Source organism: Pipistrellus kuhlii, unplaced genomic scaffold (genome assembly GCF_014108245.1).
Source record: "Pipistrellus kuhlii isolate mPipKuh1 unplaced genomic scaffold, mPipKuh1.p scaffold_m20_p_51, whole genome shotgun sequence".
Classification (NCBI taxonomy): domain Eukaryota; kingdom Metazoa; phylum Chordata; class Mammalia; order Chiroptera; family Vespertilionidae; genus Pipistrellus; species Pipistrellus kuhlii.
Genome location: NW_023425553.1, coordinates 943,351 through 969,566, shown reverse-complemented (window position 1 = coordinate 969,566; position 26,216 = coordinate 943,351). Strand labels below are relative to the sequence as shown.

The 26,216-nt window shown below is 41.5% G+C and overlaps 1 protein-coding gene across 3 annotated transcripts in view; it reads left to right on the top strand.

Moving 5' to 3' along the window:
* The window catches only part of F8 (coagulation factor VIII), an 88,956-nt gene that overhangs the window by 34,046 nt on the left and 28,694 nt on the right, over window positions 1-26,216 (top strand). For all 3 annotated transcript variants that reach the window (XM_045573536.1, XM_045573535.1, XM_036415731.2), the window contains 15 exons: window positions 586-807; window positions 1,390-1,660; window positions 2,315-2,486; window positions 4,226-4,319; window positions 4,939-5,153; window positions 6,087-6,237; window positions 7,334-7,543; window positions 9,973-13,069; window positions 14,430-14,565; window positions 17,560-17,772; window positions 19,272-19,500; window positions 20,256-20,438; window positions 22,672-22,788; window positions 23,883-23,954; window positions 25,296-25,381. In XM_045573536.1, the coding sequence (XP_045429492.1) occupies window positions 586-807; window positions 1,390-1,660; window positions 2,315-2,486; window positions 4,226-4,319; window positions 4,939-5,153; window positions 6,087-6,237; window positions 7,334-7,543; window positions 9,973-13,069; window positions 14,430-14,565; window positions 17,560-17,772; window positions 19,272-19,500; window positions 20,256-20,438; window positions 22,672-22,788; window positions 23,883-23,954; window positions 25,296-25,381 (5,468 nt within the window). The remainder of the gene's footprint in view (window positions 1-585; window positions 808-1,389; window positions 1,661-2,314; window positions 2,487-4,225; window positions 4,320-4,938; window positions 5,154-6,086; window positions 6,238-7,333; window positions 7,544-9,972; window positions 13,070-14,429; window positions 14,566-17,559; window positions 17,773-19,271; window positions 19,501-20,255; window positions 20,439-22,671; window positions 22,789-23,882; window positions 23,955-25,295; window positions 25,382-26,216) is intronic.

The following is a 26,216-nucleotide window of genomic DNA, read 5'->3' as shown; positions in this document are numbered from 1 at the left end:
CCAATCGGCCCCAAGTGGGGCAGGTCGGCCCGACCCCCCCCCCCATGCACGAATTCGTGCACTGGGCCTCTAGTAGCATAATAGGCAGTCTGATCAATAGGGGAACCAAACCCAGAGAAGTGTTGGCATAGAGGCCAGTGGAGGAGAGAATCACAAGAAGGAATGAATGAAAACTAAAAAATACCCATTGGAATTAGCAGCATGACAATCATTCGTGACTCTGGCAAGAGCTGCTGCTTTCACAGTACCCCAGAGTCCTTAAAAAGTTTGGTTTCAAGTCAAGATAATAAAATTTATAAGGTCAATTTGTTCATCCTATTCTTTTTAAGCTATTTTCATTGATTTCAGAGAGGAATGATGAGGGTGAGAGAGATAGAAACATCAATGAGGAGAGAATGATTGATTGGCTGAGCCCACAACCCAGGCATGTGCCCTGACTGGGAATTGAACTGTGACCTACTGGTTCATAGGTCGACTCTCAACCACTGAGCCACACCGGCCAGACTGTTCATCCTATCTTAGAAAAGGTTTTCCATTTCAATTTCTCTACTTCATGACCATAGCTATCTTATTCCAACTCTACAGGTCTGATTGGATGTCACAAGAAATTGGTCTACTGGCATGTGATTGGAATGGGCACCACCCCCGAAGTGCACTCAATTTTCCTTGAAGGTCACACGTTTCTTGTGAGGAACCATCGACAGGCCTCCTTGGAGATCTCACCAATAACTTTCCTTACTGCTCAGACACAACTGATGGACCTTGGCCAGTTTCTACTGTTTTGCCATATCTCTTCGCACCAACATGGTAATATTTGTGGATCTTAAAAACTAGCATGATAAGTATCCATCTCTTATTTTAATGAAATTTTCTGTCCACTTTCCAGTACAGGATTATGTTAGACCTCAACTGAGATTCCCTGGTTGCCAGCTTTCAGGGTAAAGATGTTGCCTTGAGTATAAGAGGGCTTGAGTATTTGTAGTATTGGTGACATTTTAGTTCAATACCTGTGATAGAGGCAGGATAGATGGATTCAGGATAAATGAAATGGCAAAAATGAGGAGGACAGTATATTATTGGTTTTCTAGCCTGATCCCATTAATTAGGCCTTGATACCGTGGAGAGATGGCAGATCATACATAGCTAGAGATGTTTTATGAGAAAATTAGGGCATTCAGGAGGTAGCTGATCAATGATTCTTTCTTATCATTGATGTTTCTATTTCTATCTCTTTCTCTCTTTTTCCCTTCCTCTAGGAAATCAATAAAAACATATTTTTTTAAAAAAGAGAGAGGACCTTGAAGGCCTAATGATAGAGAATGATGACATAGAAGTTAAGGCAAGAACGTTTTGTAGGAATTTGACGTTGTTTTGTTTGTCTGACTCCAGATGGTATGGAAGCTTATGTCAAAGTAGAAAGCTGCCCAGAGGAACCCCAACTCCGGACAAAAAATATTGAGAAAGAGGAATATGATGATGATGATGATGATGATCTTTATGACTCTGACATGGATATTATCAGCTTTGATGATGACGACCCTTCTCCCTTTATCCAAATTCGCTCAGTTGCCAAGAAGCATCCTAAAACGTGGGTCCACTACATTGCTGCTGAAGAGGAGGACTGGGACTATGCTCCCTCAGTCTCCACCCCCAATGACAGGTAAGCACCTTTTGGCATTTGCTACTCTCTCTTCCCAATTGGTTCCTCCTAGTTATTCAAAACAATAAATCTTCAAACCACATTTGGGGTAGGTACAGGTATGAAATCAAATGTCAAGTACATTAATATGTTTGGAAACTAAAATAGCTAAGCATCAAGGATATATGGAGGGACCTGGAGAGTATCGTGCTAAGCGAAATAAGCCAGTCAGAGAAAGACAAGTATCACATCTCACTCCTACGTGGAATCAAATGAACAAAATAAACTGATGAACACACTAGATCCAGAGACATAAAAGCATAGAAGAGAATGCAGAATCTCAGAGGAAAGGTGGGGGAGGGTAGATAGGTAGGTAGGAAGTGATCAACAAAAGAACTTGTATGCATATATGCATGACCCATGGACACAGCATGGTGAAGGCCTGGGACAGGATGGGGCAGGCTAGAAAGGGTTAATGGGGGAAAGAAAGGGACATGTAATACTTTCAACAATAAATTTTTAATTAAAAAAATAGCTAAACATCAAGGATGCATATACTTTTCCAACTCTTTTCCTTGATTAAATCATTCAGCTGTTTTCGAGTTGGATTTTAGCTACCTGTCTCCTCCCTGGAATTCTCCACTTCAACCTCTCATCTTTTTGTTTCTTGTTCAGCAGTTATAAAAGTCTATATTTGAATAATGGTCCTCAGCGGATTGGTAGAAAGTATAGAAAAGTCCGATTTATGGCCTACACAAATGCAACATTTAAAACTCGTGAAGCCACTCAATATGAATCAGGAATCCTGGGACCTTTACTTTATGGAGAAGTTGGAGATACACTGTTGGTAAGTTGAAGAAAAGATATAAGGTTGGGTAAGAAGAAAAAGTGTGGAAGGATTTGAGATTCTTAAAACTTCCTAATTCAGCCTTATCTCTAATGGGCATTATCTTTTAAAAATTATAAATACTACACAAATATATGTGTACTATAAATTTGTTTAAAAATTTAATGCCACTCATCAAACCTGCCACTCCTTTGAAATATTCATTGCTTAGGCTTTGATACATATCCTTCTAAAACTTTTCCCACCAATTATATAGTACAAGAATCAGCAAACTGTGGCCAGTAAGCCAAATTTGGTTCACAGTCTATTTTTTGGAAAGCCGTAAAGAGCTACACCATAGTATTTCAATAAAAGAAAAGAAGCACATGATCACATAACATGTAGAGAAAGGGGTTTGACAGAATCTACTACCCATTCATGATCAGAAAAAACTCTGAGTGAACTACCCTGTTTCCCCAAAAATAAGACAGTGTCTTATATTAACTTTTTCTCCCAAAGTTGCGCTAGGTCTTATTTTCAGGGGATGTCTTATCATTCCATGTGCTAGGTCTTATTTTCGGAGGATGTCTTATTTTCGGGGAAACACGGTAGCAACAGAAGTCAGGGTCCTTAACTTGATGAAGAACAGCTAAGAAAACTTTCTAATGTGGTGAAAAACTGAATGTTTTCCCCTTGAGACTAGGAGCAAGCTAAGATGTCCACTCTTGTCACTTTTATTTAATATTGCGCTGGAAGCCAGTGAAACGAGCCATACACAAAAAAAGGAATTAGAGGCATTTGGATTGAAAAGGAAGAAATAATACTTTTTATTTGTAAATAACATAATATTATATGTAGAAAATCCTGCTAAAAAGCTGTTAGAATAAACAAGTTTAGCAAGGTTGCAAGATATAAGATCAATATTTAAAAAGTTGTATTTCTATATATTTCTGTATATTCTTATCAGTGAATACTCTGATAATGAAATTAAGAAAACAATTTCTTTCACTAATATCAAAAAAAGAATAAAATAATTTGGAATAAATTTAACAAAAAGGAACTTGTGCGCTGCAAGCTACTAATCACTACTTAGATAATTTAAAGGTGTAAATAAGTGGAAAGACATATTATGTTCATGGATTGGAAGAGCCAATTAATGTTAAGACTCTTCCACATTTATCTACAGACTAGAGGCCCAGTGCACAGCATTCGTGCACTGGGGGAGGGGGGAGTTCCTCAGTCCAGCCTGCACCCTTTTGTAGTCTGGGAGCCCTCAGGGGATGTCTGACTGACAGCTTAGGCCGCAGTCAGACAGCCTTAGCGCTTCCACCACCGCTGCTGTGCTCACCAGCCATGAGCCCGGCTCAGGGCTTCTAGTTGAGCAGTGCTCCCCCTGTGAGAGCGCAGTAACCACCAGGGAGCAGCACTTGCATTGAGCATCTGCCCTCTGGTGATCAGTGCACGTCATAGTGACCGGTTCCACCATTCAGTCGATTTGCATATTAAGCCATTTATTTTATAGTATTCAAGTCAATCCCTATCAAAATCCCAACTGCCTTTTTCACAGAAATTGACAAGCTAATCCTAAAATATAGGTAGAATTGCAAAGGACCCCCATAGACAAAAAGAATCTTGAAGAAAAGAACAAACCCCTTTAATTTGGATGCAGAGAAGCTTTTTTTTCTCGGATATAGGCCACACTTTTCTTCTTGATCCTGGTTGTCTTAGGACTTGACCTTCTAGCTCATTTATCCTTTCAGATTATATTTAAGAATCTAGCAAGCCGACCATATAACATCTTCCCTCATGGAATCACTGATGTCAGGCCTTTGCATGAAGGAAGATTGCCAAAAGGTAAGTGTTAATTCTGTTTTATAGTTCTTACTTACCTATAGGTACAGAAAACAACTAAAATTATGCTAGGCCTTGCCCCAGCTGTTATGCATCATATAGGCACACTTATCACCCATAATCCTTTATGCTATAATTTCCAGATGTATTTCATTTATGTACTTTATAATGCCCTCAAGAAAATGCTATAATTGTTGCTTTAAACATACATACTGTATGTAGTTTTAGAAAATTATGGGGATGCCCAGCTGGCATTGCTCAGTGGTTGAACATTGACCTATGAACCAGGAGGTCACGGTTCCATTCCTGGTCAGGGCACATGCCCGGGTTGTGGGCTCCATCCCCAGTGTGGGGCGTGCAGGAGGCAGTCGATCCATGATTCTCTCTTATCATTGATGTTTCTATCTCTCTCTCCCTCTCCCTTCCTCTCTGAAATCAATAAAAATTACTTTTTAAAAATTGTATGAATCTGAAACTTCTAATAGGTGCAAATTTAGTTTCCATTTATTGAAAAACATCTTATGTACATATAGATGTGTAGAGCTCTTGCAATAGCAATATGATACCAATATGTGGCTTGTTATACCCTAATCAAGCTATTCTGGGGTTTGGATGTGGATAGGTTTGAAACATCTGAAAGATATGCCAGTTCCGCCAGGAAGTATATTCAAGTACACATGGACAGTGACTGCAGGAGATGGGCCAACGAAATCAGATCCTCGGTGCCTGACCCGATACTACTCAAGCTTTGTTAATCCAGAGAGGGATCTGGCTTCAGGACTCATTGGCCCTCTCCTCATCTGCTACAAAGAATCTGTAGATCACAGGGGAAACCAGGTGAGTCCTTCTCTTTCCAAGTGCCGAATTTGAAGCTAAAAATGGAATGATGATGTATGTGAACTTCCACCTACGATTTTCTCTTCTCCCTCGGTGTATGTCTCCCAGTAGAATGCAGAAAATATAGTCATCTGCGATATGGGCCAGTAAAAGAAATGCATTGGGTCTCTCACAGGCGTTAATTGATTTTGAGTTTGGTGTAATAATCTTGCCTGCTGGATAGATAGGAGACCTGGGCCCTAGATTATTTATCTAATACTCAGACCCAGTCTAAAATTCCACTCTTTGTAGGTGATCTTGCCCCTTTTAATATGCTCACCTCTTTTTCTTTTTCTTTTTTAAAATATATTTTTATCTCAGAAAGGAAAGGAGAGGAGAGAGAGATAGAAACATCAATGATAAGAGAGAATCATTGATATTTCTTTCTGCCTTTCCCTCTCTCTTCCACTCTCTCTAAAAATTAATGGGAAGCCCTAACCAGTTGGCTCAGTGGATAGAGCATTGGCCTATGGACTGAAAGGTCCCAGGTTCACTTCAGGCCAAGGGCATGTACCTTGGTCATGGGTACATCCTCAGTGGAAGGTGTGCAAGAGGCAGCTGATTGATGTTTCTCTCTCACCGATGTTTCTATCAATCTCTCTCCCTTTCTATAAAAAAAATCAATAAAATATATATTTTTAAAAATAAAAATCAATGGGAAAATATCCTTGGGTGAGGGTTTTCAAACGAACAAAAAACATATTCTTACTGCTCATAACACCCACTGCCACTCCTAGGCTCTGGTCCATACCATAGTAGTGACCTATGGAGAAATGGAATTGAACCAGAGGATTATAGATATATCACATGCATGCTATCACTTCTATTGTAGACTGAAAATTTCTACTTGACAATAGCAGTAGTGTTTTTTTCTTTCATGGGTGTAATTAACAGATGATGTCAGATGAGAGAAATGTCATCCTGTTTTCTATATTCGATGAGAACCGAAGCTGGTACCTCACAGAGAACATGCAGCGCTTCCTCCCCGATGCGGATGGAGTGCAGCCCCAGGATCCAGAGTTCCAAGTCTCCAACATCATGCACAGTAAGCAAAGCAGCACCTATCTAATGAGTAATAGGCAAATGGAAATTGAAGCCACCAAACGGATGTCCATATAATGGATCACTTTATCTGCCATGCAAGTCATACTTCCTTAAAAACCATTACATACAAACATATACACTGAGTGGCCAGATTATTATGAGCTCTGAACGCATAATAACCTGGCCACTCAGTGTATACCCTACCCTATATAATAAAAGGCTAATTTGCAAATTGTCCCCTCAACCAGGCGTTCGACCACAGGCAGGCCAGCCAACCGCCCAAGTCCCCTCTCCCTGGCCAGGCTGGCCGGACCCCACCCATGCATGAATTCATGCACCGGGCCTCTAATATACACACACACACACACACTAATGGCCAGATTATTATGCATTCAGATATCATCATAATCTGTCCATTCAGTGTACAATTTTATATGAAAGCATATGATCATAAAACATTTTTTATTTAGAAAGCAACAAATGTTCAGAGAACTTTTTTAAAGTTTTGAAAATATTTTTCTTGATTTCAAAAAGGAAGAGAGGGAGAGAAAGAGATAGAAACATCAGTGATGAGAGACAATCATTGATTGGCTGCCTCGTACACGCCCCACTCTGGGGAATGTGCCCTATCTGAATCGAACCATGACCTCCTGGTTCATAGGTCAACGCTCAACCCCTGAACCACGCCGGCCAGGCTGTCTGCTTTTTGAAACCCGTTAGTCCTTGAATCTGGAACATTAACAGATAATTCATTTGGATCAAATGTTTTTTCTTTCTGATTTTTCCTCTGTGTGGTTACTACTTTTCCCCTTGCAACTATAAGCAGTTTGGAGGGAGACACTTTAACCATGCAAATGCCCTGCTCCCCCACACACACACTCCATATAGCACTCAAAGCCATCTCTACCATGATGTTCTATGACTCCCCTACCCTTGGGATTAGGACCTAGCTGACCAAGTATTAACAATCGACTTTTCTGGAAGGTATAATGCTATCTCTTCTTGGACGTAACGATCATGTCCAACCCTATCACGACAATCCAAAAATAGTAAACCCTGATACTGCTGACACCTCTTGTCCTCCATCTCTTGTGCAGGCATCAACGGCTATGTTTTTGATAGTTTGCAGCTGTCGGTGTGCCTGCATGAGGTGGCTTATTGGTACATTCTAAGTGTTGGAGCACAGACTGACTTCCTGTCTGTCTTCTTCTCTGGATATACCTTCAAACACAAAACGGTCTACGAAGACACACTTACCCTCTTCCCGTCCTCTGGAGAAACTGTCTTCATGTCGATGGAAAATCCAGGTTAGTTATTTACTTTATTCTTTATATATATATATATTATTGATTTTTTACACAGAGGAAGAGAGAGGGATAGAGAGTTATAAACATCGATGAGACAGAATCATCTCTCATCGATCAGCTGCCTCTTGCACACCCCCCACTGGGTATGTGCCCGCAACTTGGTTCATGCCCTTGACTGGAATCAAACCCAGGACCCTTCAGTCTGAAGGCCGATGCTCTATCCACTGAGCCAAACCGGTTTCGACTACTTTATTCTTTTAGTAACAGCTGTGATTGCACCACTAGTCACTCATATTCTTTTTGGTCTACTGGCCCACATGTAGGTAGATATTAAGTGGTTCAAGTGATTTGGGTTCATTGCAAGGCATTCCAAAGACAAAACCACATTGAGTAAATTAAAAGTCTTTGCTCTAAAATCTACCTTTGGCCCAGCTGGTGTGGCTCAGTGTTGAGTGTTGACCTATGAACCAGGAGGTCATGGTTTGATTCTTGGTCAGGGCACATGCTCTTGTTGCGGGCTTGATCCTCAGTGAGGGTTGTGCGTGGGGCAGCCGATCAATGATTCTCTCTCATCATTGATGCTTCTCTCACTCTCCCTTCCTCTCTGAAATCGATAAAAACATATATGTTTTTAAAAGAATAAGCATAAGAGAAAGGAGATTAACCAGGCTGCCCTGAAATACTACAAAGTGGATGAGAATAGCAAAATTAGTCACCTTTGTGGAGAGTGCCTTCAGAGGAATGTGGTGCTGGAGTTTTTATGACCAGCCATTTTGACAGGCATTAGTGCTTCACCAAACCAGAAGACAAGTAATTGTATATGGGTTAATGAGAGATATGAACTAACATTTTAAAAATTTTGCTTTAAATATCATTAATTCAGGCTCTCAATCCCCAAACTTATAATATACTTATAGCCTCATGTTTAGTGAACTCATAGTGAACTATAAATGTTCACTGTGGAACCAAATAGGATTACATTTTTTATTTTTATAACTTGTTTAACTGAAACCCCTAATTGTGTTCCTGTTCTTGTATTGCTTTTTCCTTTAATTATCTTTTAAAAATAGTTCCAGCCCTAGCCAGTTTTGTTCAGTGATAGAGTGTCGACCTGCGAACTAAAGGGTCCCAGGTTCGATTCCGGTCAAGGGCACATGCCCAGGTTGTGGACTTGATTCCCAGTGGGGAGCGTGCAGAAGGCAGCCAATCAATGATTCTCTCCTCATTGATATTTCTATCTCTCTCTCCCTCTTCCTCTCTGAAATTAATAAAAATATATTTTTTAAAATAAAAATAGTTCTATCGTATAACATATTCTTTCTTGCTTAGATACTGACCTCCTAGACCCATGCATCCTCCTAATCCAGTGTGGGCTGGTTGTTCATTTTAGGTCAGAGGCTCTTAATTGCCTTGGGACTTTTCACTATCCCCCCTCAAGATAGGTCCCTGGCTCCTGGATCTCATGTCTGCCTATTTTAAATTAATTTTTATTTTATTTGTTTAAAAGATTTTTATTGACTTCAGAGAGGGAGGAAGAGGGAGAGAAACATCAATGATGAGAGAGAATCATTGATTAGCTGCCTCCCGCCCACAACCCGGGTATGTGCCCTGACGAGGAATCAAACTGAGCCTCCTGGTTCCTAGGTCAATGCTCAACCACTGAGCCACGCTGGCCAGGCTGCCTATTTTTTATTATACTCTTTTATTTTGGTAGAAAACATTCTCTAATAATTTCCTGAGCATGGTCGCATTAAAGGTAGATTTTCTGGTTCTTTGTACATTAAAAAATGCCTTTATTTTCATTTCCCATTTGATTGATTATCTGGCTGCACATAGAGTTCAGTGTGTATTAATTCCAAAATTTATTTGATCGTAGAAACCCTTTCCATGGAGTTCCATAGTTTCACAGAACTCTGTGGAAATAAACACTGAGTGGCCAGATTATTATGATCTCTGAATGCATAATAATCTGACCACTCAGTGTGTGTGTGTGTGTGTGTGTGTGTGTGTGTGTGCGCACGCGCACCTAGTCTTTAGTCTATAATAATAAAAGGGTACTATGTTGATTAGACCAGATGTCTTCCGATGTTCTTTCTGACAAAGAGAAGCCAGCCAGGCCCTAGGTATCTGTGGGTGGCTGAGGGCAGCGATAGGAGGGAAGCCCTCAGCCAGGGTACTGGATGCCTGAGGGCAGCAATAGGAGGGAAGCTCTGGTCCCAGGTGCCGGAGGGCAGCCGGTGCCAGCAGCCAAGGGAAGGAAGACCTACTCTTACACGAATTTTTGTGCATTGGGTGTCTAGTTACCTATAATATTATGGTATCAACTAGTATTTTTTCATTCATCTGGGAATAGGAGATACCCTCTAACATAAAACTAGCTTGGTACTTAGGTCATGAATAACCAGAGTCTTGTTCTTCCTCATCTTCAGGTCTGTGGGTTCTGGGGTGCCACAACTCAGACTTTCGGAACAGAGGCATGACAGCCTTACTGAAGGTTTCTAGTTGCAACAACAGAAACACTGGTGATTATTATGAGGACACATATGAAGACATTCCACCTTCCTTGCTGAATGAAAATTATGTCATTGGACCCAGAAGCTTCTCCCGGAATTCAAAGCACCCCAGCTCTGGGCAAAATCAATTTGGAGTCACTACAGCTCCAGAAAATGATATGGAGAAGATTGAGCTTTGGTCTGGAGAGAACACACCGCTGCATGAAGTACAAAGTGTTTCCTCTGATGATTTGTTGATGCTCATGGGACAGAACCCTACTCCACATGGATTATCCTTATCTGATCTCCAAGAAAGCACATATGAGGCTGAAGATTATCTACCTGGACCAACAGAAAGAAACAAAGGCCCAACTGAAATGACTCATCTCAGGCCAGAGCTCCATAACAGGAGGGACAGAGTATTTACTCCTGAGCCAGAACTACAATTAAGATTAAGCGAGAATTTGGGGTCAACTATAAAAGTAGACTCAAAGAAACTTGATTTGACAATTTCTCATTTATCAGACACTCTAACAACTTTACCACCAATTCCATCAGAAGAGTTGACAGCAGTTACTGAAAAGACAGGTTCCTTAGGGCCCCCAAATATGCCAGTTCACTTTAGTGATCAATTGGGCACCATTGTATTGGACAAAAACGCATCTCTCCTTATTGAGTCTGGTGTGCCTTTGGACTTACGTAAGGGAGATAATGATTCTAAGTTGTTCGAAGCAGCTTTAATGAATAGTCAAGAAAGTTCACTAGGAGAACATGTATCATCAATGGAGAGTGATGAGTTATTTAAAGAGGAAAGAGTCCATGAACCTGCTTCACTGACCAAAAATAATCCTTTACTCAAAATTAATGTCTCTTTAGTAAAGACAAACAAGGCACCAGTTAACTCAGCAATAAATAGAAAGACTCACACTGATGACCCAACATTACTAATTGAGACAAGTACATCAGCCTGGCAAGATATTACATTAGAAAGTAATGATGAGGTTCAAGAAGTGACTTCTTTGATTCATGAGGAAACGCTCATGGACAAAAATACTACAGCTTTGGGGCTAAATTATGTATCAAATAAAACAACTTCACCAAAAAGTATGGAAATGGTCCACCATAACCAAGAGGTTCCTATTCCAGTAGGCACAGAAAATCCAGATACATCCATCCTGCCAGATTCAGCAAATTGGATGAAAAAGACCCAGGACAAGAACTCCCTAAGCTCTAGACAAAGACCTGATCCACAGCAATTAATACCTTTGCGATCAGGAAAACCTGTGAACGATCAGAACTTCTTGTCACAGAAGAATAAAGTGGTAGCAGAAGGGGGTGAATTTACAAAGGACCAGGGACTCCAAGAGATTATTTCTCCATCCAGTAAAGGCATATTTTTTACTAACTTGACTAATATCCAAGGAAATGATACACACAATCAAAAAAAACCATCCCAGGAAGAGATAAGAATGAAGGAAACGTTAATCCAAGAGAACGTAGTTTTGCCTCACGTGTATACAGTGAATGGCACTAAGAATCTCCTGAAGAACCTTTCCTTATTAAGCACCAACCAAAACGTAGAAAGTTTAGATGAGGACACATATACTCCAATACTTCAAGGCACCAGGTCATTAAATGATTCAGCAACTAGAGCAGGGATTCACATGACCCATCTCTCAAAGATAAGGGAGGAAGCAAACTTGGAAGGCTCGGGAAATCAAACAGAACAAGTAGCAGAGAAGGATCCAAACACCACAAGGCTACCTCCAATTCCAAGTCCACAGAATGTTATTGCTCGGCGTGGTAAGCGGGATTTAAAACACTTTAGACTCCCAAAGGAAGAAATAAAGCTTGAAGGGGGTGTGATTTTGAATGACGCCTCAACCCAGTCATCCAAAAACATGAACTATTTGACCCAAGGCACCCTCACACAGATAGAGTACCACGAGGAGAAGAAAAGGGCCGTTACTCAGTCCCACTCATCAGATTTTTCTATGACAACTCATGGCATCATTCAAACAGATAGCTCTGCATTACCTACTGTAAAGGCACCAGCATTGCCATCAATTACACCTATAGATGTGACCAAGATCCCATCCCAAGACAACCCTTCTCAACTTCTAGCACCAGCCTATAGTGATACCTTTAGGGAAAGGACTTCGGGAGTCCCAGAAAGCAGTCATGTCTCACAAGGAGACAAAAGAAATCTTTCTTTAGCCTTGCTAATGGAAATGAGAAGAGGTCAAGAAAATAGCTCTCTGGGAGAAAATGCTACGAACTCACTCATTTACAAGAAACTTGAGAATACTGCTCTCCTGAAACCAGGCTTGTCTGAAGCATCTGGCAAAGCGGATTCACCTCCCGAAGGGCATATTCATCAGGTAGACACTTCGTCTATGAAAACTGGCAATGACTCTCCTGGCCACCGGGACCTGGTAGAAGAGATCTTTCAGAAAACACAGTACGCTGTTGAACTGAACCAAGTGAGTAGAACTGGAGAAATGGCTTTTCTGATGGGGGCAACCGAAAGCTCTGAAACGACTTCCTCCACGCTGCTAGATCTTTCCACCTGGGATAATCAATATACTACCCAGACACCAAGAGAAGAGTGGAAATCCCAAGAGACGTCTCCACAAAACATAGCTTTGAAGACAAAAGACCCCATCTCACCCCTAGACCCTTCTGAAAACAATCGTTCAATAGCATCAATATCCGAAAGACAAGTTAAGTCCCCAAGTGAAGCCACGGTGGCAAACCAAGGCGGGACTGGAAGATTGGGCCTTCTAAGTCCACCAGTCTTGAAACCCCATCAGAGGGAAATAACCCCTACTCCTCTTCAGCCAGAGGCACATGACATTGACTATGATGATGCCTTCTCAACGGAAACGAAGAGAGAAGATTTTGACATATATGGTGAGGGTGAAAATCAGAGCCCTCGCAGCTTTCAAAAGAGAACACAACAGTATTTTATTGCTGCAGTGGAGCGACTCTGGGATTATGGATTGAGCAGGTCCCCCCGTGCACCAAGAACCAGGTAATCAATAACCTATATTGATTATTCCTTTGTCCTGCTCTGGTGACCTTTGATTTTTACCAAATCCTGAAACCATAGGAAAGGGACAGCCAGTCTGCAGCAGTGTGGATCCAGATTGCTTTATAGAAGACCCCTGAGAACCAGATGGAAACGTCTAGTTGAAGCTGAGGAGGAAATGGGAGGTTAGATGAGCCCAACAATGAAACAGGATGGTAAATCCAGATGAAACTCGTACTCTGGTGGGATGGAGGAGGAGGCAAGGGGCTTACTGAAGGGTAGAAGGGTCAGAGTCAAGAAGCAGCAATAGAGAATAGGCAGAAAGTCAACATTATCAGCCTTATGAGCTGCAGTAAAAGACATGGTGTCATGAGAAGGCCCTGAAGAGGCAGGAAGAAGTGAAGTGTGTGACAACAAAGTTGAGGATGTAGGAAAAGTTGTTTTTCATGGTGCTTGGGGTACAGAGGGCAAATTTACGGGAACAGAAGGAGGTTGGGCAGAGGAGAGAAAGCAGAGAAATTTGGAAGGTAAACGTAAGGAGAGCCAAGCAGTCAACAAATATTTATTTAGCACCTACTACGTCCCAGACAATTTTGTAGGCATGAGTGCAACAAAGTAGGAGCTTACATTCTCTTGGGGAGGGCAGAAGATAATAAATTAATAGAAAAATAAATAGGGATCTTGATGATGCTATTCAGAAGATAGAATTGAATAATATGATAGAGTAACGCTAGGGTGTTACTTTAGTTGTGGTGGTCAGAGAAATCCTTTTTTTTTTTTAATTTATTGATTTTTTTTTACAGAGAGGAAGGGAGAGGGATAGAGAGCCAGAAACACTGATGAGAGAGAAACATCGATCAACACACCTACTGGGGATGTGTCTGGAACCAAAGTACATGCCCTTGACCGGAATCAAACCTGGGACTCTTCAGTCAACCACTGAGCCAAACCGGTTTTGGCCAGAGAAATCCTTTATGGAGTTGAGACTTAAATGATGATAGACCAGCTGACAGAGCTCTAAGAGATGTGTCCACTCAAAGGAACAGGAAGTGCAAAATCCCTGAACCTGGAACATTCTTGTCCTGCCAGTATGGCTCAGTGGTTGAACATCGACCTAGGAACCAGGAGGTCACAGTTCACTTCAGGGCACATGCCTAGCTTTCAGGCTCCCTCCCCGGTGGGGAGCATGTCGGGGCAGCCTATCAGTGATTCTCATCAGTGATGTTTCTATCTCTCTCTCCTTCTTTCCTCTCTGAAATCAATAAAAATATATTTTTTAAAAAGGTCAAAAAAAAAAAAAAAGAAATGTGTTTCTACACACCTGTACATAAGGATATTGCTTTTCCTCTGCTTTTGTCTTCAGGACTGAATTCAAGAAGGTGGTTTTCCAGGAATTTACTGATAACTCCTTCACTCAGCCCCTATACCGTGGAGAGCTGAATGAGCATTTGGGACTCCTGGGGCCGTGTATAAGAGCAGAAGTCGAAGACAATATCATGGTGAGTTGAGGACAATGGAATCACAAGGAAATGAATCGTGCGTATTTTTTGTCTCTGAGTATAAAAATAATGTGTTACCATCTTTGAAAAATGAAAATGTAGAAAATAAAGAAGTTGAAAAATAATCTCGTAAATACCATTTTGGTGTATGTTTTTATCTTTTTCCTATGTATTCTTCTATTTATGTATTCAGAATTACACAATGTATAATTCTACTTCGATTTTTATTTTTTAATATATTTTATTGATTTTTTATAGAGAGGAAGGGAAAGAGAGAGAGAGCTAGGAATGTCAATGAGAGAGAAACATCGAGCAGCTCCTCCTGCACACCCCCTACTGGGGATGTGCCCGTAACCAAGGTACATGCCCTTGACCGGAATCGAACCCGGGACCTTTCAGTCCGCAGACCGACGCTCTACCACTGAGCCAAACCGGTTTCGGCTCTACTTCTATTTTGATTAAATATCACATCATAAACATTTCTAATGTCATTTAAAAATACTTCCTAAGTTCAATGGGGGGGAGGGGGGAGAAGACATACACCAAGTGGCCAGATTATTATGATCTCTGAACAAATAATCTGGCTATTCAGTGTATATCCTATATAATAAAAGGCTAATATGCAAATTGTCCCCTCAACCAGGAGTTCGACCAGCAGGCAGGCCGGACAACTGCCCATGTCCCCTCCCTCTGGCCAGGCTGGCCAGACCCCACCCATTCACAAATTCTTGCACATGACCTCTAATATATATATATATATATATATATATATATATATATATATATATATATATATATATATTTTTTTTTTTTATGCCACTTTCATAGCTTTCATGTTTATAAAAATCATTCCCCATACAGAGACTTTTTAATAAAATCACCTATACTTCCTTGAACTTCCTTTTACAATTTAATTTCTTAAAAATTAACTTTTTAATCCATCAATAATTTTTATAGACAAAGATATTTTGGCATATTGTGGGAGCCGAAGGTCAAATTAATTTTATTTTTCCCCAAAAAAACCATCAATCATTGTTCCAATTGATGGTTTACATTGAGGATATAGAAGGATACAAAATTATGGGATGGTGCCTTGATTTTTATTGGGTCGGCAGCTAAGTAATTGCGGGTTTCACACATATATGGCTTCAGTTGAATTTTTAGGTTTGCAGACGTAGTACAAATGTAAAACACATTTTGTTATTTGATAGTTGGCTATTCAGCTGTTAATCAGTAAAAAAAGTTTTTTGATCTGTTTTGTAGTTTTTGTTTGGCGTTCGTTGAAAAATGGAAAATCAAAAGGAACATTTTTGTCATATTTTGCTTTTTTATTTCCACAAAGGGAAAAACGTATCCCAAGCTCATAAAAAGTTATGTGTTATTTATGGTGACGAAGCCTTAAAAGAACGGCAGTGTCAAAATTGGTTTGCCAAATTTCGTTCTGGTGATTTTTCACTCAAAGATGAAAAACGCTCTGGTCGTCCAGTTGAAGTTGATGACGCCCTAATCAAAGCAATAATCAATTCGGACTGTCACAGTACAACACGTGAGATTGCAGAGAAGCTTCATGTATCACATACATGCATTGAAAATCACTTAAAACAACTTGGCTATGTTCAAAAACTCGATACATGGGTTCCTCACGAACTGAAAGAATCACAGTTAACGCAACGCATTAGCAGCTGCGATTTGCTAAAAAAACATAATGAAAATGATTCATTTTTAAAACGACTGATAACTGGCGATGAAAAATGGGTTGTTTACAACAATATCAAGCGGAAAAGATCGTGGAGCAGGCCAGGTGAACCAACTCAAACAACATCAAAAGCTGATATTCATCAAAAGAAGGTTTTGTTATCAGTTTGGTGGGATTACAAAGGAATTGTCTACTTTGAACTCTTACCACCCAACCAAACGATCAATTCTGATGTCTACATTGAACAACTAACGAAATTAAACAATGCAGTTAAAGAAAAGTGGCCCGAATTGACAAATCGAAAAGGTGTTGTATTCCATCATGACAATGCAAGGCCACACACATCTTTGGTCACTCGGCAAAAATTAATGGAGCTTGGTTGGGATGTTTTGCCACATCCACCATATAGTCCTGACCTTGCACCATCTGATTACTTTTTGTTTCGATCTTTACAAAACTCCTTGAATGGTAAAAATTTCAATAATGATGATGATGTCAAATCGTACCTGATTCAGTTTTTTGCTAATAAAAACCAGAAGTTTTTTGAACGTGGGATTATGATGCTGCCTGAAAGATGGCAAAAGGTCATTGATCAAAATGGGCAATACATTACAGAATAAAGTTATTTAGTTCCATAAAAAAATTGTCTTTGATTTTCTTTAAAAAATCCGCAGTTACTTAGTTGCCGACCCAATATTTTACTTTTCAAATCTGAAAACGAGGCTTTTAAAAAAAGTATGTGCATTCATCCTGAAATTTGTCATGAAGGACCTTAAGTACCAAGTCCTGAGATTATGGTCTCTTAAATCCCCTGTAGCACTATTTGCCCTTTCACTTTGGAATTGCTCTTAGTATTTAGGAATTTCCTCCTTTGCGTCTATGCCAGTGGTCGGCAAACTGCGGCTCGCGAGCCACATGCGGCTCTTTGGCCCCTTGTGTGTGGCTCTTCCACAAAATACCACAGCCTGGGCGAGTCTATTTTGAAGAAATGGCGTTAGAAGAAGTTTGTTTAAAAAATGTGGCTCTCCAAAGAAATTGCAATCGTCGTACTGTTAATATTTGGCTCTGTTGACTAATGACTTTGCCGACTACTAATGTATGCCTTAAAACATTGCTAATTCAAAAATTCCTCAGCATTCCCTGTATAGATCTTTAGGTTTGGGTTCTTATAATGTCCATCCTATGTACCACCTTCTCTGGGTATTAAAAGTTGGACAGACCTAAAATAAACATCATGATTAGGGATATAAATGCTAAAAATACTCACATTCTTTTTCTTTTTCTTTTTTGCACTGCAGGTAACTTTCAAAAACCAGGCCTCTCGTCCATATTCCTTCTACTCCAGTCTTATTTCGAATGAAGAAGATCAGAGTCAAGGAACAGAACCTAGAGAAAAGTTCGTGAAGCCCAATGATACCAAAGTTTACTTTTGGAAAGTGGGGCATCAGATGGCGCCCAATGAGGACGAGTTTGACTGCAAAGCCTGGGCTTATTTTTCTGATGTTGATCTGGTAAGCAGGTCTGCATTGTGCTGGCCACTTTCTGGTTTAAAAGAAATGGTCTTTGCAATATCTGCTCAGAATCTGGGCATTTATCCTAAGCATAATGGGAAGTTTTAAATAGGGGGAAGTAGCCCGACCAGTGTGACTCAACGGTTAAGCGTCAACCCATGAACCAGGAGGTCACTGGTTCGATTCTCGGTCAGGGCACATGCCTGGTTGTTGGCTCGATCCCCAGTGTGGAGCAGGCAGCAGGCCGCCGATCAATGATTCTCTCTCATCATTGATGTCTCCATCTCTCTCCCTCTCCCTCTCCCTTCCTCTCTCTAAAATCAATAAAGACATATTAACTTTTTAAAATAATTCTTCTGTGCTTTTTTAAAAATATATTTTTATTGATTTTGTACAGAGAGGAAGAGAGAGGGATACAGAGTTAGAAACATCAATGAGAGAGTGTCATCGATCAGCTGCGTCTTGCACACCACCTACTGGGGATTTGCCCGCAACCAAGGTACATGCCCTTGACCGGAATCGAACCCGGGACCTTTCAGTCCGCAGGCCGACGCTCTATCCACTGAGCCAAACCGGTTTCGGCTCTTCTGTGCTTTTAATACTTTATTTTTTATTTCTTTATTGATTAAGATATTACATATGTGTCCTTATTCCCCCATTACCCCCACCTCCTATTTATGCCTCCACCCCCCTGTTATCTGTGTCCATTGATAAGGCTTATATGCATGCATACAAGTCCCTTGGTTGATCTCTCTCCCTAACCCCCACTGTCTCCTACTTTCTCTGAGGTTTGACGTCCTGATTAATGTTTCTCTGTCTCTGGATCTATTTTTGTTAATCAGTTTACGTTGTTCATTATATTCCACAAATGAGTGAGATCATGTGGTGTTTATCTTTCTCTGCCTGGCTTATTTTACTTAGCATAATGCTCTGCAGCTCCATCCATGTTGTTGCAAATGGTAAGAACTCCTTTTTTACTACAGCGTAGTATTCCATTGTGTAGATGTACCACAGTTTTTTCATCCACTCATCTGCTGATGGGCACTTAGGCTGTTTCCAAATCTTAGCTATGGTTAATTGTGCTACTATGAACATAAAATTTTTAATAAAAAAATAATTAGGCTGAAACCGGTTTGGCTCAGTGGATAGAGCGTTGGCCTGCGGACTGAAAGGTCCCAGGTTCGATTCCGGTCAAGGGCATGTACCCTGGTTTGTGGGCACATCCCCAGTGTGGGGGTGTGCAGGAGGCAGCTGATCAATGTTTCTAACTGTCTCTTCTCTCCCTCTCCCTTCCTCTCTGTAAAAGAAATCAATAAAATATATTTAAGAAAATAATAATTAGGGGGAGATAGCATCATATTTGTGTTTTAGAAATACCATTCTGAAATCATTCTGTGGGAAGATGGGGAGTAGGTTGGAGTGCCATAAAAGCTGATGAAACCTACGCTGCTTAGAGGTGGGGGAGCTTATACTCACGGGCTTGGTGTCTTCCCTCTCAGGAGAGAGATATGCACTCGGGCTTGATTGGACCCCTTCTGATCTGCCGCGCCAACACTCTGAACCCTGCTCACAGGAGACAAGTGACAGTAAAGGAATTTGCTCTGCTTTTCACTATTTTTGATGAGACCAAGAGCTGGTACTTCACTGAAAACCTGGAAAAGAACTGCAAGGCTCCTTGCGAGATCCAGATGGACGACCCTACTTTTAGAGAAAAGTATCGCTTCCATGGTAATATAGCTCACGCCCGCATAGCACTCACTGTGGAAAGCAGTATGTGCTATGACAAAGGAGCCGAGCTCGAGGCTGGACACTGTATGCGTTGAGAGTGTGTGTATGGGAGTGGAATCTTAAAAAAAAAAAAAAAAAAAAAAAAAATATATATATATATATATATATATAGAGAGAGAGAGAGAGAGAGAGAGAGAGAGAGAGAGAGAGAGAGAGAGAGAGAGTTTGTCTTTTTTCTTTAAATATACTTTATTAAAAATAAATAAATAAATAAATAAAATATACTTTATTGATTTTTTACAGAGAGGAAGAGAGAGGGATAGAGAGCTAGAAACATCAATGAGAGAGATACATTGATCAGCTGCCTCTTGCACACTCCCCACTGGGGATGTGCCCGCAACCAACATACATGCCCTTGACCGGAATCGAACCCGGGACCTTTCAGTCCGCAGGCCGACGCTTTATCCACTGAGCCAAACCGGTTTCGGCAAGAATCAATAATTTTGACTGGGGTGGAGGAAAAGAAACTTCTAGCCTGGTCAGCGCGGCTCAGCGGTTGAGTGTCAACCTATGAACCAGGAGGTCACGGTTTGATTCCCAGAGTGCAGGAGGCAGCCCCATCAATGATTCTCTCTCATCATTGCTACTGTTGTTTTTTTTTTCCTCTCTCTCTCTTCCTCTCCCTTCCTCTCTGCAATCAATAACATCATTTTTTAAAAATAGATTTTAACAGCCTTCTCTGTTCTCCTTCCCAGCAATCAATGGGTATGTGATGGATACTCTACCTGGCTTAATAATGGCTCAAGATCAAAGGATCCGATGGCATCTGCTCAGCATGGGCAGCAACGAAAACATCCATTCTATTCATTTCAGTGGACACGTGTTCACTGTACGGAAAAAAGAGGAGTACAGAATGGCAGTCTACAACCTCTATCCAGGTATGGGCTGGTTTGTGCTCTTTCTTTTACCCACTGCACTTAATTGTGTATTCACTTGAAATGGTCTAGGCCAGGGGTCGGCAAACTCATTAGTCCACAGAGCCAAATAGCAACAGTACAACAGTTGAAGTTTCTTTTGAGAGTCAAATGTTTTAAACTTAAACTTCTTCTAGCGCCACTTCTTCAAAATGCACTCGCCCAGACCGTGGTATTTTGTGGAAGAGCCACACACAAGGGGCCAAAGAGCCACATGTGGCTCGCGAGCCGCAATTTGCTGACCACTGGTCTAGGCACTGGGGATATGGTCCGTGGAAAAAAGCAGGCAAGCTTCCTGTTTGTGGGTAACTTACTTTTTCAAGTAACTTTACCCTACAGAAAGATAATAAATAAATCTAAGTGAATATTATCATTTCAGGTACAGATAATGTGCTATAAAGGAAATAGAACAGAATAAATGGATAATTAACAATGTAGTACTTTCCTAGGAAAAGAAGGGATTTTTTTCCATCTTAAATCCTGCATGGCACCAGTAGTTATCGAAGAAGTGACTTGTTTATGTCTGTTACCAATATGTTAAGTACTACTTACAGTGTTGATCAAAACACAACTGCATTTTATTTATTTTATTTTTTTAAATATATTTTATTGATTTTTTTACAGAGAGAAGGAGAGAGGGATAGAGAGCTAGAAACGTTGATGAGAGGGAAACATCGACCAGCTGCCTCCGGCACACCCCCCACCGGGGATGTGCCCGCAACCAATGTACATGCCCTTGACCGGAATTGAACCTGGGACCTTTCAGTCCGCAGACCGACGCTCTACCACTGAGCCAAACCGGTTTCGGCCACAACTGCATTTTAGTTCTCCACTGTCCCTTTATAATAAAAGGCTAATGTGCAAATCGACCAAACAGCAGAATAACCGGTTGTGATGACGCGCACTGACCACCAGGGGGCAGTCCCTCAATGCAGGAGCTGCCCCCCTGGTGGTCAGTGGGCTCCCACAGGGAGGGCCCCGCTCAGCCAGAAGGCAGGTTCACAGCTGGCGAGTGCAGCAGCGGTGACAGAAGCCTCTCCCGTCTCTGTGGCAGCGCTAAGGATATCCGACTGCCAGAGAGAGGGGAACACATCAAGGATGAGAGAGAAACATCGATCAGCTGCCTCCTGCATGTCCCACACTGAGGATCGAGCCCGCAACCCGGGCATGTGCCTTGACTGGGAATCAGACCCTGACCTCCTGGTTCATAGGTCGACACTCAACCACTGAGCCACACCAGCCAGGCTCCCTGGAAGATATTTAAAGCTGACTCTTCTGGCAGGGGACTTTCGGGGGGCTCTTTTGGGGAACCCCTTCCATGGTGGGTTGGTTCCACCTTTACCCCAAGTGATTGCTCACTCATTCCTCAGGCCCTCAGCATGCACTTCCAGCTCTGCTGATGGAGTTTCATTAGCCCTCACGGTAGCTCCAGTGGGTTACACGCCTATGGCTCTGAAAAACTCCGTGTACAGGCCTATGCAGTAGCTTCCCCCTGTCTCTGCCATCGAAGCATTCTGTTGCCCTCTCTCCCATTTGCCAGGGTGGGAGGCTGTCAGAACTCAATCTCCAGGCCTGGCCAGCTAGCTCAGTTGGTTAGAGCATCATACTGTTACGCCAAGGTTTGGGGCTTCAATCCATGGTCAGGGCACTTATATGAATCAGCCAATGACCCTAACCGGTTTGGCTCAGTGGATAGAGCGTTGGCCTGCGGACTCAAGAGTCCCAGGTTCAATTCTGGTCAAGGGCATGCACCTTGGTTGCGGTCACATACCCAGAAGGGGGTGTGCAGGAGGCAGCTGATTGATGTTTCTCTCTCATCGATGTTTCTAACTCTCTATCCCTCTCCCTTCCTCTGTAAAAAAAAAATCAATAAAATATTTTTTTTAAAAAGAACCAACCAATGAATGTGTAAATAAGTGGAACAAGTCTCTCTCTCTCTCTCTCTCTCTCTCTCTCTCTCTCTCTCTCTCTCTCTCTCTCCCCCACTCATGAATAAATAAATAATTTTTTTTTAAAAAAGAACTCAACCTCCAGTGTCCCCAAATAGCGGTTCGATAGCAAGCACTTTGGGTTTAAGGACCCATTGCTGGTGGAATTGACTTCGGTAGATCTCTGTTGACATTCTGCATAAGCCAGTGTATCTCATGCTCATTTTTTAGTGAAAAGAAATGTTTTTGTTCCTTTTGTTTTTTATAAGGGATTTTTGAGACAGTGGAAATGCTACCATCCAAAGCTGGAATCTGGCGGATAGAATGCCTCATTGGCGAACATCTGCAAGCTGGGATGAGCGCTCTTTTCCTGGTGTACAACAAGGGTGAGTAGCAATACGGGCAGAGGCTAGCTGCCTACTCAGCCTACCCTTTCTCCTTCCTAGAGAGGTTGCCTTTGTCAATGAATAAACCCAAGCTCACAGTCATTAGGCAATCTGAAATACTAAATATTGCTGGTAGAGGAGAGGAGAACCAAGATGGCGGCCTAGGTAAGCACCTAAGCTGCCGCCTCGCACAACAATTTCAAAACAACAACTAAAATCAGAACGGACATCATCCAAAACCACAGGAGTGGGAAATCGAAATATTGCTGGTAGAAATTATGAGTCTTCCGAGGAAGGTGGGTTATGCTTGAAGCTTTGAACACTTTGAACTTGAAGCTCAAAATACAGAGTAGGGCAACAGTAGGTTTATAGTTGTGAGTATATGAAATACAGAATTTACTTTTGTATTATGATTTATTAATTATGGTATTATTTTCCATATGAACTTCTGGAAACCTACTTTTAATCCCCTCGTATGGAACAAACGAATGCTAAAAAAAAAACAAAACTATCCCTTCATTTTCACAACTCTGTGAAGCTCCAGGATCTCTAAGAGCAAAATTTGAAACATAATTTTGGTTTGATTACTAAAGAGAACTACAAATATTGCTAGGAAGAACTTGATATTTAACCATGAACAAGTAAGAAAGCCACTGGTCTACCTAGTTCCATCAGCTGAAAAATGTGACTAGTTCTAGCACCTACCTGTTGGGATGAATTAAATGAGATTATACAATAAAATGTTTCATACAATTATTGGCACATAGTAAGCAAAATATGAGCATTTGTTGGTATGCTCCCATTTTTTAAAATATATTTTATTGATTTTTTTTTACAGAGAGGAAGGGAGAGAGAGTTAGAAACATTAACGAAAGTCATCAATCAGCTGCCTCTTGCACGCCCCCTACTGGGGATGTGCCCGCAACCAAGGTACATGCCCTTGACTGGAATCTAACCCGGAACCCTTCAGTCTGTAGGCTGACGCTATATCCACTGAGCCAAACCGGTTTCGGCAGCTCCTATTTTTGACTTGCATTTGTGAAGCTCGATTTTCTACAACTTCTAGCTATTGCGTTTCCCTCATTTGATTTCAGAGTGTCAGACTCCATTGGGAATGGCTTCCGGGCGCATCAGAGACGATCAGATTACAGCTTCAGGACAATATGGTAAATATTATTTTCCCTCTAAGAACTGGACTGAGTGTATATGCATATATATATATTTACTCCTCTTTAAATATATTCTTATTGATTTCAGAGAGGAAGGAACATGGAGAGAGAAATAGAAACATCAATGATGAGAGAGACTCATTGATCAGCTCTCTTGCACGCCCCCTATTGACGATCAAGCCAGCCACCTGGGCATGTGCCCTGACGGGGGACTGGGAATTGGGAATCAAACCGTGACCTCCTGGTTCATAGGTCAACGTTCAATCACTGAGCCACACCCAATGGGCTATCTTTTTTATGTTGGATAGGTTCAGATAACCAATCCATCCCAATCTTCTATTAATTTCACTTCATAGGTGCCTCTCAAATGTATTTTCTCTTCATTTCCCACTGTGACCATTCTAATTCAGGCCACCATCACTTCTCACCTGGGTGATGCCACTGCCTCCTTAAATGTCCTGCCTGCCTTTGACATTATTCCCCTTGAGTCCATTCTCTTCACTTTTATTCTATTTACCTTTATTGTTGAGAGTATTACAGATGTCCTCCATTGCCCCCCTCTACCTGGTTCCACCCCACCCCAAGCCTTCCCCACACTGATATCTGTGTCCATGGGTTATGCATATATGCAGATAAGTTCTTTGGTTAATCTCTTACTACCCCCTCACGCCCTCCCTGCTGGGATTCCTCAGTCTGTTCCATGCTTCCATGTCTCTGGACCTGTTTTGTTCATTAGTTTATTTTGTTCCTTAGATTCCACATATGAATAAGATCATGTGATACTTTTCTTTCTCTGACTGGCTTATTTTGCTTTTCTATTTAGTTATGATTTACTTTCACTTTTCATTTTCTAATTTCTCCACAACGAACATACATTGTGTAATAAAGAAATAATAATGTATGGTAGTGCTGGTAACACCTCCCAGTGTCAGCTAATTAGAGGGACTAACGGTCAACAAAATTAATACATTTTAGAAAATTAAAAGGACAATAAGGATAAGCAAAACATGTAGGTCGTTAGTGATCGATATTACTCACTTTGCACCTTTATCATCTTCACAGCTAGGCTTGACATTTCTCAAGAAAGTAATTTTGCCTGGCTGGTGTGGCTCAGTGGTTAAGTGTCGAACTGTGAACCAGGGTCAGGGCACATACTCAGGAGGCAGCCGATAAATGATTCTCTCTCATCATTGATGTTTCTGTCTTCTCTCTCCCTCTCCCTTCCTCTCTGAAATCAATAAAAAAATATTTTTTCAAAAAAAGAGAAAGCAATTTTCTTCCTATGTGCCTAAACCCAACCCAGCTGAACCTAATCTCTCTCCCCTTTCTTGGGCAAAGGACAGTGGGCCCCGAAGCTGGCCAGACTTCATCATTCTGGATCAGTCAATGCCTGGAGCATCAAGGATCCCTTTTCCTGGATCAAGGTTAGAAAACGCATCGCGCAGTCCCTCTTGCAAGCTCACAGCACTACACATCTCTTTTATACATTCTCACCGAACTCTGGGTAACGGATTAGGAGAGGACTGGGGAACAGAATGGAGCATGCTGAGGTGTTCTATTTATGGTTTTTCATCTTTCTCCTGGGATTAGGACATCGGAGTACTTTCCACATCATTGAACTCACCACCTCCCAAGATGGTGTATTCTGTGATTAGATGCCTCCCACTGCCCAGGTGCCTGTGGTCCCCCAATCTATTTATTTTTAAATATATATATTTTATTGATTTTTTACAGAGAGGAAGGGAGAGAGATAGAGAGCGAGAAACGTCAATGAGAGAGAAACATCGACCAGCTGCCTCTTGCACACCCCCTACCGGGGATGTGCCCGCAACCAATGTACATGCCCTTGACCGGAATCGAACCTGGGACCTTTCAGTCCGCAGACCGACGCTCTACCACTGAGCCAAACCGGTTTCGGCCCAATCTCTTTATTTTAACACAGAAACAAATGGCTCATTCTCCCATCACACAAGCCAAGGGAAGTTAGCTTCTTTATCTGAGAGAACTGAATCCATCTCCTTCACAAATTCTATACCGCTGGGTGGTGGGAAGCACCTTCTGAAGTTAGTCCAATCTTGTAAACTCATTTGGAGCCAGGAACTGAAACGGCGCCTTTCGGTTAACTCCGTTTCTTTTGAAATGACTGTCTTTCGGCTTTTCTCACTTCCCCATTTCCTCCGGAGCAGCACCGTCCAATAGAAATAGATCGTGAACCACAAGTGCAAACCACATGTGCCATTTTACACGTCCTGGTAGCTA